General features: G+C 32.8%; 1 protein-coding gene across 1 annotated transcript; it reads left to right on the forward strand.

The window, feature by feature from the left end:
• The first annotated feature begins 1,487 nt into the window (after window positions 1-1,487).
• Window positions 1,488-7,867, forward strand: LOC130902173 (uncharacterized). Its single transcript, XM_057814066.1, has 7 exons — window positions 1,488-1,573; window positions 2,277-2,577; window positions 2,632-3,048; window positions 3,119-3,440; window positions 6,671-6,988; window positions 7,044-7,456; window positions 7,526-7,867. Exons 1-7 carry the CDS (start codon window positions 1,488-1,490, stop codon window positions 7,865-7,867), a joined length of 2,199 nt encoding a protein of 732 aa, XP_057670049.1.
• The last annotated feature ends 6,663 nt before the right edge of the window (window positions 7,868-14,530 follow it).

Below are 14,530 nucleotides of genomic sequence, written 5' to 3' on the forward strand. Positions count from 1 at the left end.
AGTTGTGTACCAAGACAGCGAGATATGTTGGAAGATAAACAGCTGCGAACCCCTATAGATTTTAAAGCTATGACAGCAGCAGAATTCCGTATATTATTGAAATTGAATATAATCCCTCGTTAATAAACTATTTACCTATTGACAGATCTATTTCTATTGAATTTTTTGGTGTATTTTATACGAGGTGTACAGGAAATTGATACCAAAGCATCGTATATATGCTTCGAAATTTTTTAAATATACAATCGTAGTCAAAAATAACGCACCACCCCGATTTCTGAAAATATTTTTTTGTTAAATAAATTTAAATTGATATTGCTATATAATAATAAAAAATGTGTAGTAGTTTTGAGTAATTTTTAATGAGTGGAAAAATAAAAATAAAAACATTGTAATAAAACCAAATTTTCTTTATAAAAAACTTCTAAACACGCCAGTGCTGTATCACTTCTTGGGGTACGTTCTCCCATTCCTCTAATGCCGCTTGCTCAAGCTCATTTAAATGTTGAGGAGATGGATTTCGACGACGAATGCGGCATTTTAATATGTCCCAAACATGCTCGATAGGTTTCATATCTGAACTTCTTGGTGGTCAGTCCAGGGTATGAATTCCTACTTCGAACCGGTCTCTCGAAATCTTTGCATCAATCTGCCAATGGTTGTGTGATGTACGCCAAACAGATTTGCCACTTCACGATAAATTTGTTCCTACCCAACTAACTCGGCTATTCTTTCAGCTTCGCGTTCACTTAACTGCCTAACTATAATCAATTTTTAGTTTAACTAGTCTAGACTTTAACACACCTTGATTGACTTAAATTACTTTTGTCCACAAGTTGGTACAACAATAGAATGAAAGAAGCATTAAAATATGCATAAAATTAAAATTTTGGAAAACCTCAAAAACAGACATTTACTGATAAGAAATTTTGATACATTTTATCGCTAACATTTAAAATACTTTATCTTTTTGTGATAGAAAAAAAAAGAAACCCAAAAGATTAACATTTTAGGTTTTGATATTGAAAGGGTGCGTTTTTTTATGGCCACGAGTTTATTATTGTTAATAAGAATACTTTATTTTAAATTGAAAATTGGATAAGTTAGATCTGCTTTTCTGTTTGGAATGATATTGATTGATATTGAAAGAACTATGTCATTTCAGTTGTGTAGAAGGTTTACACTAAAAGTATTAAACTTAGAAAGGACTTGATTTCATAGCAGCCATCTTATGAAGTTTGATATGACAACTTCCCACTTATACGCTTTTTTCGAGATAACAGAAAAAGTTTCCAAATAGATATTTTATTGGAAGGGACCATCATTTCAAACTTTCGATAAATTGTTCATAACTTTCCCCATTGAAATGAATTAAAATGAAATAACTATTAATTTTCGATTATTATTAGTTTAGAAGTAATAAAAACACATTGTTCAAATTATTTTATATTAGAATCAAATAGTTTTTGGAAAATAAACATTTCAATATGTTACAAAAACTAAGAAGTAGATCTCAAATTTTTATTCCTTCTATATTATTGAAAAGATACAGTCACACTACTTCAATAACTGGGTAAGTCACTTTTCACAACATTTTTAAATAAAATCTTTGATCAGAATGAATCTGAATGGAAGGGAAAAGATTTTGCTGAAAATATTTAATTATAAGGTTGGCAACTAAATACTTTTGCTTTTTACTTGCTTTATTTTTGAATAACTTATGTAAGTGCCGTTTGTCAAGTGATACTGTTTACATTGACGTAACTTTAGAAGCAAGTAGTGCGTGTTTCTTATTAAAGCTATTGGTTAATATCACTTTTTTATTTTCGTAAAGAAAAGAAGGCTGTTGCAGCTCACAAAGAAATATGTGATTTTTATAGTGCTGATTGTTAACAGAGCGCACGTGTCAGAAAATAAAAAAATGCGTTCTGGAGTTTTTTTTCAAAGATGAGCAGCGTTCTGGTTGGCCTACTGAATTTGATTATGACCAAATCAAAAAATCAATTCTGATATTTAACATCAACAATTAATCAAACCATCTTAATGCAAGGCCTCACACATATTTGGCAACTCGTGGGAAACTATTGGAGGTTGGCTGGGACGTGATGCAACATCAGCGCGGAATCATGAAGCTGAAAAAAAAACATAGCAAAAGATAACTGTGTAAAATGGGAAAGATATAATTGATTAGAAACTATTCTTTATTAAAAAAAAAAACTTTATTTTATACTACAAAACCCTTATTTTTATATTGATTCAATAGTTTCCATTTGTAGTAATCGATATCGTAATCGCCCACAAACAGTTGACGTTTCGTTGGAAAAAACGGAATTATTTAAGGTATTTCCCGAAATAAATGAAGAGATACTTGACGAACAGCTAATTTATCATGAGGAATATCCAGATTATCGAAAAAGATATACCAAATTGATGTATTACAATACCCACGATATAAATCCAAGATTTCTATCTAGAGCTATATTCACAGTACATGCTTACAGACTTCTGGAAAAACCGTCCCTTTTGACACAAGATAATATTAGAAAAGCTTGTATTCTTGGGTGGTGTCATAGAATGGTGAGCTTCTATTTGAAAAAAAAATAGTAGATAAAACTTAATTATTTATTTCAGATAGATATTTCGATAATTATAGATGACGATATTGCTGATGAATCTAAAATACGTTACAACAAACCAACTTGGCACGAGCTCGACGAAGTAGGAATAAACAACGCTATTCTTGATGCCGCTTTCATAGAATCCGCCGCTCACTTCCTAATCATCAACCATTTTTCCAATCATCCCCAATACGTCAACATCCAAAGAGAATTATTAGGCTCTTACGCCCATACCAATGTGGCTCAACTGCATGAAATTAAAAAACGTAAAATTGAAGATTTAGAAAAATGTCAAAATTTTATAAAATTTATTATCATGACACAACCAGTTGTTGCTTCAGCATTGTATTTGGCAAATATTGTTGATACAGACGCTCATGCTGCATCCAAACAAATATGTTTGGATATCGCTCGTTTCCAAAAGATCGATGTAAGTAACTTATTCAATTTTCTCCATAATTAGGTAGACGACAATTTTTTTAACTTGATATGTATTCCAGGACGATGTGAAAGGGATAATGACTCCTTTCAGTGAAAGGCTGAAAGAATGTACGGATATTTCAGAAGGTAGGACTTCTTGGTTGTCGATTGAAGCTTATAAAAGAAGCAACGAAGCACAAAGGAAAATCTTACGTGACCACTATGGTAAAAATAATCAAAATTCGGTGGATAAAGTTTATAATCTATTCGAGGAATTACGTCTAGTTGAAGTTTATGAAAATCTAAGGGAGGAATTTTATGAAAAAACCTACTCAAAAATATATGAGCTACCTAAAATGTTACCACCTCAATTGTATATAGATATATTAAATTATACTATGAGTGGAAATTATCTAGGATAACCAAAAATTATTATATTATAATATTTCATTTTATTCCGCTATCAACTGTGACATTTTAAGTCCCTGCATGGCATTAGGATATGTTACATTTTTCATAATCTTCATATATCAGTTGTGAAAACTAGTTATGTAAAAACCTGAGGCTAAAGTTTTGAATAATAATTTAATAAATACTGTAAAAGCTGACGATTATTTCATTATTACAATTTCAAGTAAGTCCATTTTCTGGGTGAATATTTTTTGAATTTCTGGTCTTATGTTAATTTCATTTGAAGCTTTGATATCAACATGTTCGAGGATATATTGAAAACTGCTAGCCTACTATAGAACCAAACAAAATTTCAGTGTCAAAATATTTTATTACTCAATATATTCTGCTCTTAATTAGATACATTTAGTACAGCGAACCTGCGAACCTTTCCAAAAAATGTTTCTTCCTGCTCTGCAAACCAGACTTCGACAGCTTTTATTACCTCCTCGTTGGAAAAAAATTTACGACCTTTTAAACTTTTGTTCAGTTGAGGAAAGAGATGATAGTCGGACGGAGCCAAATCTGGTGAATAAGGGAGGTGTTCTAGTAATTCAAACCCTAAGTTACGAATTTTTTTTTGTATGGCAACATGAGATTTCTGTGCAGGGGCGTTGTCCTGCAACAACAAAACGACTTTTGATAGCTTTCCGAGTCTTTTCTCCTCCATTTTTTTCCATAGAGTGGTGAGTAATGTCGAATAGTAATCTCCAGTTATTTTTCTACCCTTATCCAAAAAATCAATCAAGATTACTCCATGGCAATCCCAAAAAACTTTTCCAGTAGATTTTTGGACACGAAACTTCATAGGTCTTAGAGAACTAGAGTGTCGCCATTCCATCGATTGTTGCTTTAAATGTACTCAACTCTCATCCATAGTAACAATTCGTTTTAAGAAGTCTACATCGTTTTCAAATCGAGGACAGATCGAACGCGATGCTTCTACCCTTGCAAGCTTTTGATCAACATTCAAACAGTTGGGGATCCATTTTGCAGCAATTTTTCTCATGTCCAAATTGACGTGAACTATATAATGAACGCGTTCGTATGAAATATTCAGTGCTTCAGATATCCGTTTTAGCTCAATTCGACGGTCTGATAAAATCATGTCATGAACTGCATCGATATTTTCGGGTACTGACACAGAAACTGACCTTCCCGATCGGTCATCATCTTCAATGGAAAATTTACCTCTTTTGAAGCTTGCAGTACAATTTTTCACGGTCGCATACGAATGAATTGATCACCAAGGGTATTAAGCATATCTTCGTAAATCTGCTTACCTCTTAACCCTTTTAAATACAGGTACTTGATGATGGCTCGATACTCCAATTTTCGATTTTCACAATTTCGGTGGATATCTTTTTTATTTTAATTTATTGCGTAACTCTGGTTTACTTTTTTGAGGTCAGTTTTACACTGCCACTTCTAATAAATTTTGTTTATGTATGGAACTGGTCTAGGCTAACTAGATATCAATACATCCTTGTAGGTTTATGAAGTTCATTTATTAAAATGTGATGTCTAAAACACCACCATGTAATGTAACGTCTACAGGAATAAAACAAAACCTAAAAAAGTTTGATATGATAACCTTCCACTTATACGCTCTTTTTGAGATAACAGAAAAAGTTTCCAAGTAAATATTTTATTGGAAGTGACCATATTTTCATTCTTTCGATAAATTGTTCATAACTTTCTCCATTGAATTGAATTGAAATGAAATAACTATCAATTTTCGATTATTATCAATTTAGAAGTAATAGAAACCCATTGTTCAAATTATTTTATACTAGAATCGAATAGTTTTTGGAAAATAAATATTTCAATATGTTACAAAAATTAAGAAGTATATTTCAAATTTTTATTCCTTCTATATTATTGAAAAGGTACAGTCACACTACTACAGTAACTGGGTAAGTCACTTTGAAACATTTTTATATAAAATTTTTGATCATTATGAATCTGAATGGAAGGAAAATTATTTTGCTGAAAATATTTAATTATAAAGTTGGCAACCAAGTACTTTCGCTTTTTACTGATAGAGTGCGTTGCTTAATTTTTTGATTAACTTATGTTAGTACTATACTTTGCCGTTTGTCACGTGATAATGGTCACATTGACGTAACTTTAGAAGCAAGTAGTGCGTGATTTTAATTGTGGGTTAATTTTAAACGAAGTGTGGAAACGAACATTTTTGCTATATTTTTCTTTTTTCTTTCCGTAAAAGAAAGCAAGCTGCTGTGGCTCATAAAGAAATATGTGATTTTTATAGTGCTGATTGCTAACAGAGCGCACGTGTCCGAATTGTTTTAAAAAAATCTGTTCTGAACATTTTTCCCTCAAAGATGAACAACATTCTGGTAGGCCTACTGAATTTGATGATGACCAAATAAAAATATCAATTCTGATGTTATCAAGAATTAATGAAACTGGATGAAGCAGTCAAAGAAAAATGGCGTTCTTCTTCTTCTATTGCCTTGTACCTATAGTACGTTAGCGATTATCTTATGGTCAGACATCTAATCATAGCTCACCGGTGTTATTTATGCCAATACAGTGTTTTATATTGCATAGCCATGACATTTGTTTTCGGCTTACGCCTCTCTTTTCTTCGATCTTTCCATGTATGATCAATTGGGGTATTGTATATATTTCTCTTCTAAGAACGTGACTCAAGTATCCAACCTTTAACACCTTGATCAATTTAAACAACTCTCTCTCTCTCTCTCTCTCTCTCTCTCTCTCTCTCTCTCTCTCTCTCTCTCTCTCTCTCTCTCTCTCTCTCTCTCTTAGTCCCCGCTCTTCTTAGTACATCCTCGTTCGAAAAATGGCCAGAATTATCAAATAAGAAAAGTTTAGAACTCCACCAACATAATGCAAGGCTTCATACATATTTGGCAAGTCGTGGGAAACTATTGGAGATTGGCTGGGAAGTGATGCCACATCCCCCATACAACCCTGATCTGTCATCATCTGATTACCATTTATTTCGAAGTTTTTGAATGGTCAAACTTTCACAAATGACGATGACCTATCGTCCTAATTCAGAAGCTGAAAAAAAGATGGCGAAAGGTCGCTGAGTAAAATAGGAATGATAGAATTGATTAGAAACTATTCTTTATTAAAAAAAGTACTTTATTTTATACTATAAAACCCTTACTTTTATATTGATTCAATAGTTTCCATTTCTAGTACTCGATATCGAAATCGTCCACAAACAATTGACGTTTCGTTTGAAAAAACGGAATTATTTAAGATATTTCCTGAAATAAATGAAGAGATACTTGACGAACAGCTAATTTATCTTGACGAATGTCCAGATTATCGAAAAAGATATACCAAATTGATGTATTACAATACCCACGATATAAATCCAAGATTTCTATCTAGAGCTATATTCACAGTACATGCTTACAGACTTCTGGAAAAACCGTCCCTTTTGACACAAGATAATATTAGAAAAGCTTGTATTCTTGGGTGGTGTCATAGAATGGTGAGTTTCTATTTGAAAAAAAAAATAGTAGATAAAACTTAATTATTTATTTCAGATAGATATTTCGATAATTATAGATGACGATATCGCGGATAACTCTAAAATACGTTACAACAAACCAACTTGGCACCAGCTCGACGAAGTAGGAATAAACAACGCTATTCTTGATGCCGCTTTCATAGAATCCGCCGCTCACTTCCTAATCATCAATCATTTTTCCAATCATCCCCAATACGTCAACATCCAAAGAGAATTATTAGGCTCTTACGCCCATACTATTGTGGCTCAATTGCATGAAATTAAAAAACGTAAAATTGAAGATTTAGAAAAATGTCAAAATTTTATAAAATTTTTTGACATCACTCAACCAGTTGTTGCTTCAGCATTGTATTTGGCAAATATTGTTGATACAGACGCTCATGCTGCTTCCAAAGACATATGTTTGGATATAGCTCGTTTCCAAAAGATCGATGTAAGTAACTTCAAAATTCTCCATAATTTAGTAGACGACAGCTTTGTTTTAACTCAATGTTTATTCCAGGACGACGTAAAAGGGATAATGACTCCTTTCAGTGAGAAGCTGAAAGAATGTACGGATATTTCAGAAGGTAGGACTTCCTGGTTGGCGATTGAAGCTTATAAAAGAAGCAACGTAGCGCAAAGGAAAATCTTACGTGATCACTATGGTAAAAATAATCAAAATTCGGTGGATAAAGTTTATAATCTGTTCGAGGAATTACGTCTAGTTGAAGTTTATGAAAATCTAAGGGAGGAATTTTATGAAAAAACCTACTCAAAAATATATGAGCTACCTAAAATGTTACCACCTCAATTGTATATAGATTTATTAAATTATATTATGAGTGGAAATTATCTAGTATAAACAAAAATTATAATATAATATTTTATCTAATTCCGCTATCAACTGTGACATTTTAAGTCCCCCCATGACATTAGGAAACTTCACATTTTTCACAATCTTCTGATATCAGTTATGAAAAGTAGTTATGTAAAAACTTCAAGTAAAAGTTTCAAAGAATAATTTAATAATTACTGTTAAAGATGACATTCATTTCATTATTCCAATTTCAAGTAAGTATATTTTCTGGGTGAATATTCTTTTGAACTTTGGGTCTGCATTATCTGCTAGGTCTAGCGTCTCCAGGAGTTTGTTGAGGCAACAGTGCCCGACCTATATTCGCCTATATTGAATCGAAAATCTCAAAGAAACCCAAATTCAAAAGAAAGAAGTTCTCTTTCAGGAAGACCAAGTACTGAAAGTCTATTATCAGCGATTATTGGTTATTTTAAGAGTCAAAGAACAACCCTATATTGATAGAAAGTATAATCGTTTTGTAATAAAATTTTATGCAAAAACTAAATTTTTTTTAGAATTAGTCCAGTAACCTTATATGGACCTTGCGTCAAATCCGGTAGTTTTGATTTTTTGCTCACTTGTTTATGATATTGGCCCAATGAATAATCTGAGTTTGTAACCTCGAGCGCTAAACGCAACCTTTTCAAAAATCGAAAAAACCGTGAAATTTTCGATTTTACTTCAGTTTTTGGCAATTTTAACCCTGAAGCACTAGTTTTTTGACAATATCTGCACAATGCATTTCTAAAGTAGATAAAATTTGCTACAATTTGAGATCAAAACCGTCTTTATTAACCCAACGTTTTGAGATAAAGCTATTTAGAATATATAAATGTTTTCAAACTTGGTCAATTTTTAGCAATATTTTTTGTTCTGAGTGTATTTTGATCCTGTTTATTCCAAAAAATACCTCCCCCCCAACATAAGTCAGTGGATTCTAAAGAGTTTTGAGGGGTCAATAATCCCCCCCTCTTTACAATTTTCATTTTTATCTTTCTAACCCTGTTGAAGTTACTATCGAAGCCATAATATTTCTGTACTTTTTATGAAGGGATGTTCAACAAGAAAGTTAAATATAATTCAATAAAAAAATAATTTCAGTACAATATGAGAATAAATTTAATTCAAGACAATTCAAGGGCATAAATTGAGTAAATTTTTCCCTCTTGAAACGGCAAGGTAGGGGTTCTTCCGTATGTGGATCCCTGTCTGGGGAAGGGGATGTCTCATCGATGTCTTGTGCCCACAAGACATCCTCCTTCGTGTCCACGTCATGCAGGTCCTCACCTTCAATGGAATAAAAGTCAATTTCAAGTGCAACATCCGGAATGTTGTCACAGGAGGTTCCTCTGCAGTGCCTGCAAGTGAAACCGAACAGCGTCTCGTGTAGGAGGTAACCTGGCTAGATTGAAGCTTTTTATGTTGCAGCCCTCGCAAATGCAGCTCGTCAAGGATTAGGGTGTTGGGGTTGCCTCCGTAAAGAGCAAGTGCGACTCGCTCTCCCGCTGCTGCTATTTCGTCAGATATAGAGTCGTTGTCGAGAAAACCGCAGCTTCCTCTGCAACGTCGGTACTCTTTTCGAACATGGAGATCATTTGCTTCTTCCCTATGCCAAAGAAGCAAGATGTTGAGTCACATCCACTAAAGGCATGAATGAAAAGGAAGAGCTCTGGTTTCAAGGAGGAATTTGGAGAGGTGATGCTGGAATACATGACATCTTACGTTTTACCTCTTCCAGATTTGTTGAAAAAAATTTCACGTTGCCTTGCGATCGCAGTGAAGATGATCAACAAGTCAATGTCTTCACCAATGACTACCACTACATCGTAGGTAGAGGCCTCTGCCTGGAGTACTTGAATGTTATGAGGAATTTGGAAATATAATCAATCAACTAGGTAAAATTTTTTATATTGCATTTTATTTATAAATAATCTGGTTTACCATAGGGGGGGTGGGGGATATTTTTTTGGAAGAAACAGAATCAAAATTCGCTAAGACCAAAGAACAAAAAAATATTGCTAAAAATTGACAAGTTTGAAAAAATTTATATATTCTAAATAACTTTATCTCAGAAACTGTTGGGTCTACAAAGACGGTTTTGGTTTCAAATTGTAGCAAATTTAGTCTACTTTGAAAATGTATTATGTAGGTATTGTCAAAAAACTAGTGCTTCAGGGTTAAAATTGTCAAAAGCTGAAATAAAGTCTAAAATTTCACGGTTTTTTCGATTTTTGATAAGGTTGCTTTCAGCGCTCGAGGTCACAAATTTGGATTATTCATTGGACTTACATCATAGACAAATAAGCAAAAAATCAGAACTACTGGATTTGACGCCCCCCCTCTTTCAGACTAGAAGTTTACTGGACGTTTCCTAAAACTATATGATTATGAGTTAGATTATGCAAAAAATAAATTAGAAATGTTTAAAATAAGGCAAAATTACAAGTAATGAACAGTTGTCTTCGACCTCCTGTCCCGTCCTTTTTAAATATGACGCGATAATTATCAGAAACAGACACCAATTTCCGTCAAAAACATTTCCGTCACAAGCAGTGGAATTAGTTAATATAAAACCACTTTTTATTTAATTAAGAAATGTAACAGTAATTTTTTTATCGAATTTTTTTTCTTAGATATCAATAATGAAACAATTAAACTGTCTCTATATGCTATATTAAATGAATTAAAAATGGTTTTCCATTCATCCTTTGTTTCCAATTATCGTTATATGTATCTACGATATTTACATGGCTCAAATAGAATAATATTTATCCTTGTGGTCCTTTAATCCCTCTATTTGCTACTGTTCCATTGTTTACTGGGGAATTATCACGTATTATAATACGTGTTTTCATATGAAACGTCAATTTTTCATTTAAATTATTCACTTTTCCTTCGCATAATGCAACATATAAGATTTTTATTCGTTGATGAATTGATACGACCGTGGATTCGTTTTACAAAATCCTTTTTCCAAAATCAAGATATTAAAATCGATCGAAAAGAAAATGCCGTAATATCGGTTTGAAGTTGGCTTATCCCTTCAAATAAAATTCTTATCATTTTCTCAATAGCTGCAACGTGAGAAGTCGAACAAAAGCTTATATTAGACAATTTAATCGAACATGTTTGAGCAAGATGGGGAACGTAATTCAAATCATAAATTTACATTTCAAATACAATATTTATCATGTTCAAGTTAGTTTCTAAGTAAGCGTTTCGAATCAACATATACCCGGTGTCCCGGTATCATTTCAAAAATCTCAAAACTATTAACACTGGTCGACGAAAAGGTAGTGGAATTGCTTGGAATATGAGAGATAGGATGATGAAAATGCAGACCGATCAATATAGACATTTAAAATAATGTATCGTTTTTCGTATTTATTCACGCTCTTTCTATTGGAGTAGTGAATTAATAAACACTGTCCCTTACGTTCTTAATTTAAGAGGGCCGTTTTTTTTTCAACCTCCGATAGATAGTGCAGACGCTACGCGGGCAGAAGAAAGCGGGTACCCGCTGTAGGCAACTACGACATTCAGGCGTCAGTCGGCGTTGTGCTACAGCCACGTAAACATGCCCGCCATTATTGATGCTCCCGTCAAGTATGAATTGCGAAGTGTGATTCGTTTTCTACAGGCTGAAGGAGATAGTTATGCAAAAATCCATCGAAGAATGGGGAAAACTTTATGACTGATGGTGTTGTGCGTGAATGGTATCGAAAGTTTAAAGATGGCCGTAGTGATGTGCATGATGAGGGGAGCCAAGGACGCAAATATGTCGTTTCAGATGACCTAGTTTAGCGAGTTTACGGAATAGTTAAAGAATCGCAGAATCACCATTACTACGGAATTTCCAGAAGTTTCAACGTCAGTTTTGTACTTTACTTGAATTCATTGTTCTTTGAAGAGGGTATTAAAAAGCTTGTCCACAGATATGACAAATGTCTCACTTTCTTCATGGATTATGTCGAAAAATAACCGTTAAGTGTACCAATCTTTTGGTTATAAAATTATTTACACTAACAATACACTCAACTTATAATAATTTCCTCGTGAATATTACTTGAAGAATCATTTATATACCTAAATAAAATTCTTCAAAGTTCCAGACCAAAAAGAAAGAAAAGAAATAAATAAATAGACTTTCCTAGAAATTTTCAAAAGAAATATTGTGAATATACCACCTTCTATGAAAAAAAGTATAAAAGGAAACATCAAATGCGCGTCCGCCATTTATAAAAAACAGGTGAAAGTATATTAATGCTTCTAAATGTGCTTCAAAATATATTTTGATAAAGACTTAAAGGAAAATCGAAACGTCGAATTTTATCTTCCAAAAATTATTAAAAAAACTAATTTTAAAACAGAAGAGACCTAAAATTAAGAATATTTAGAAGCATTATTATATCAAAAGGTCTAAGAAATAAGAAATTAAAGAAAAGTATATCAATTGAACCATTTTTGTCATCAATTTTATTGGAACTATCCCCAAGAGGATCTCTATGGAGATCTGTAATAGTGTATACGTTTTTCTTTTCGAAATAATGAATATTTTAGATTATAACATTGAGATGTAATAAAAACTTCATAATTACATATTTTCTTCTATGCTTGAAATATTTTAGAGCCGGTACTGGAGGTGGCGCCTCGCTATTATACTATTTGGTATTCAAATTGTAATTAAATCATCGAAAACGTTGATATGTATCTATCCGCACATTCTCTAAGATGTAAGATGTATTGGGAAATTAATCATGAATTTCCTTCTAACAGTTTGGCAGCTTGTTTTCTTTGGGAAATTGATTTAAAGGGACTCTATTACTAGACGTGTGGTTCAAGATGATACTATTGGTATAAATACTAATTTTATTACAACTAACATCAACTTTATTATTAGATTTCAACGGAATTGATGCTAGAGGACACCAAAAGTATCATAATTTGTTTGTAAATTTTAATCAAGTCTTAGGAAACGGCCGTGAGTGTGGCAACTAAACCAACAGGAGGTCTTGCATATTCTGTAATCTCCTATACAGTCCAAAGTGTTTGTGTCCGTCAATTTGATATCATAAATTCGGAAAATTATTCGTTTAACAACATTTTTTCATTCCAATTTATTTCTTTACAATACAATAGTTTGAAAATACCAAAGGGCTTTTATTTTTCATTTTAGTCTTTCTTGAGCTCATTATAAATAATTCCATTGTTACTAGGAGTGATATGAATACGTCAAATTTGACATTGCAATTACAAATTCTGACATTTTTTATGGTAAACGTACTCAAAACGTGTGTCCTACGAGTGCTATTTGGGCAATGATATCCTACGACTTTCGACGTGGAGTAAACTCACTTCGACTTTTGGTGAAGAAACACCATCTGGAACCACTGTATTTTGCTGGTTTTCCGAATTCAATCTTGATCTCACTTCGCTGCAGGATGAATGTGAAGGTCGTGCAAAAAATATTAATAGTGTGCGTAAACTGATAATGCAAAATCGTGATATGACATAACGTGAGATTGAGGCCTACTTGAGCATTCATTTCACTCTCATACTTTCCATATTGCATGAGCATTTGGCTGTCAAAAAGATTTGCTCGCGTTGAATACTCGTATAGTAAACTCTCCATTATTTTTTAAGATTTGGGAACAAGTTATACAAGTTATAAAGTTAAATATCAAAAATCGAAAGGTTTTAAAAAGCTTTTTTGTATCTTTCTAGTACGTATGTAGGTCAGTACAGTCAGTATTTACGTCTACATTCCGTACTGTGTGATAGAACTCACGTTTCTTACTGTGAAAATCATGTAATGTTAAACTTGAAACACTTATTATGCTGTAGCAATACTTTACTCTCACGTTGCAGGCCCGGCTTAATAGAAGCCCCGGCAACACTTAATATCTAGCTCTGGGTAGTGGCACTTCTGCATTATTAAATACTATATCAAGCTACCGGTCTGTTGAGAATTCCTTGGCAGATTGCACTCCCTTATTCCAGAACCATGTCAGAAGAATAAGTAATTTAATATATGTACTCATATAAATATTACACCGGTGAGGTAACGTGGTAGATCATGGCTCTCTCCTTATTATAATTGGAGAGAAATGTATTTTTTGTTAGATACACGTGGTAAACAATGGATGAACAAGGGAGTGGATGTAAAAGGAAGTTTTATATAATTTAATTAGGATAATGGATCTTGTAGGGACATCAAAACCGCGCTAACATACATTTTACATTTATTATGAGCTGAGAATTTGTACAAGTGGAAAATATAGTATGAATGTCTCAGGAAAATTTGCTACGAGTATTTATTTATAGGTAAAATGTATTGAACAATTGAAGACGGACGTAAATGACATGAAAAATTTGTATAATTGGGATGAAATAGATATAATTCAAATTAATAGGATTACGAGATTAAGCTCAAATTTTATTTCAACATAGTAATTTATATCTCTGTATCTCGGAAACGACCAGTCTAAAAACGTTGTCGATTTTTTTTCTATATAAATGAATCTTTCGAAAGAATTGACCTGAAATATCAACTCGATATTTCAACTCCAACAGTTTTTAGAATTTTTTAAAATAAATGTTCCTATTTTTTCGTATAGAACTATGTATCTCCGAAACAGTAAGCTTAAAAAGACAGTCGATTTTTTTCAT

Source organism: Diorhabda carinulata, chromosome X, assembly GCF_026250575.1.
Source record: "Diorhabda carinulata isolate Delta chromosome X, icDioCari1.1, whole genome shotgun sequence".
Taxonomy (NCBI): Eukaryota; Metazoa; Arthropoda; class Insecta; order Coleoptera; family Chrysomelidae; genus Diorhabda; species Diorhabda carinulata.

What these genes read in the sequence shown, in the direction of transcription:
- LOC130902173 (XM_057814066.1), top strand. Translation starts at nt 1,488, where the DNA reads ATGTTACAAAAACTAAGAAGTAGATCTCAAATTTTTATTCCTTCTATA. An exon ending in TTGGGTGGTGTCATAGAATG is followed by an intron (nt 2,578 to 2,631) that starts GTGAGCTTCTAT and finishes TATTTATTTCAG; the next exon opens with ATAGATATTTCGATAATTAT. An exon ending in GTGGTGTCATAGAATGGTGA is followed by an intron (nt 6,989 to 7,043) that starts GTTTCTATTTGA and finishes TATTTCAGATAG; the next exon opens with ATATTTCGATAATTATAGAT.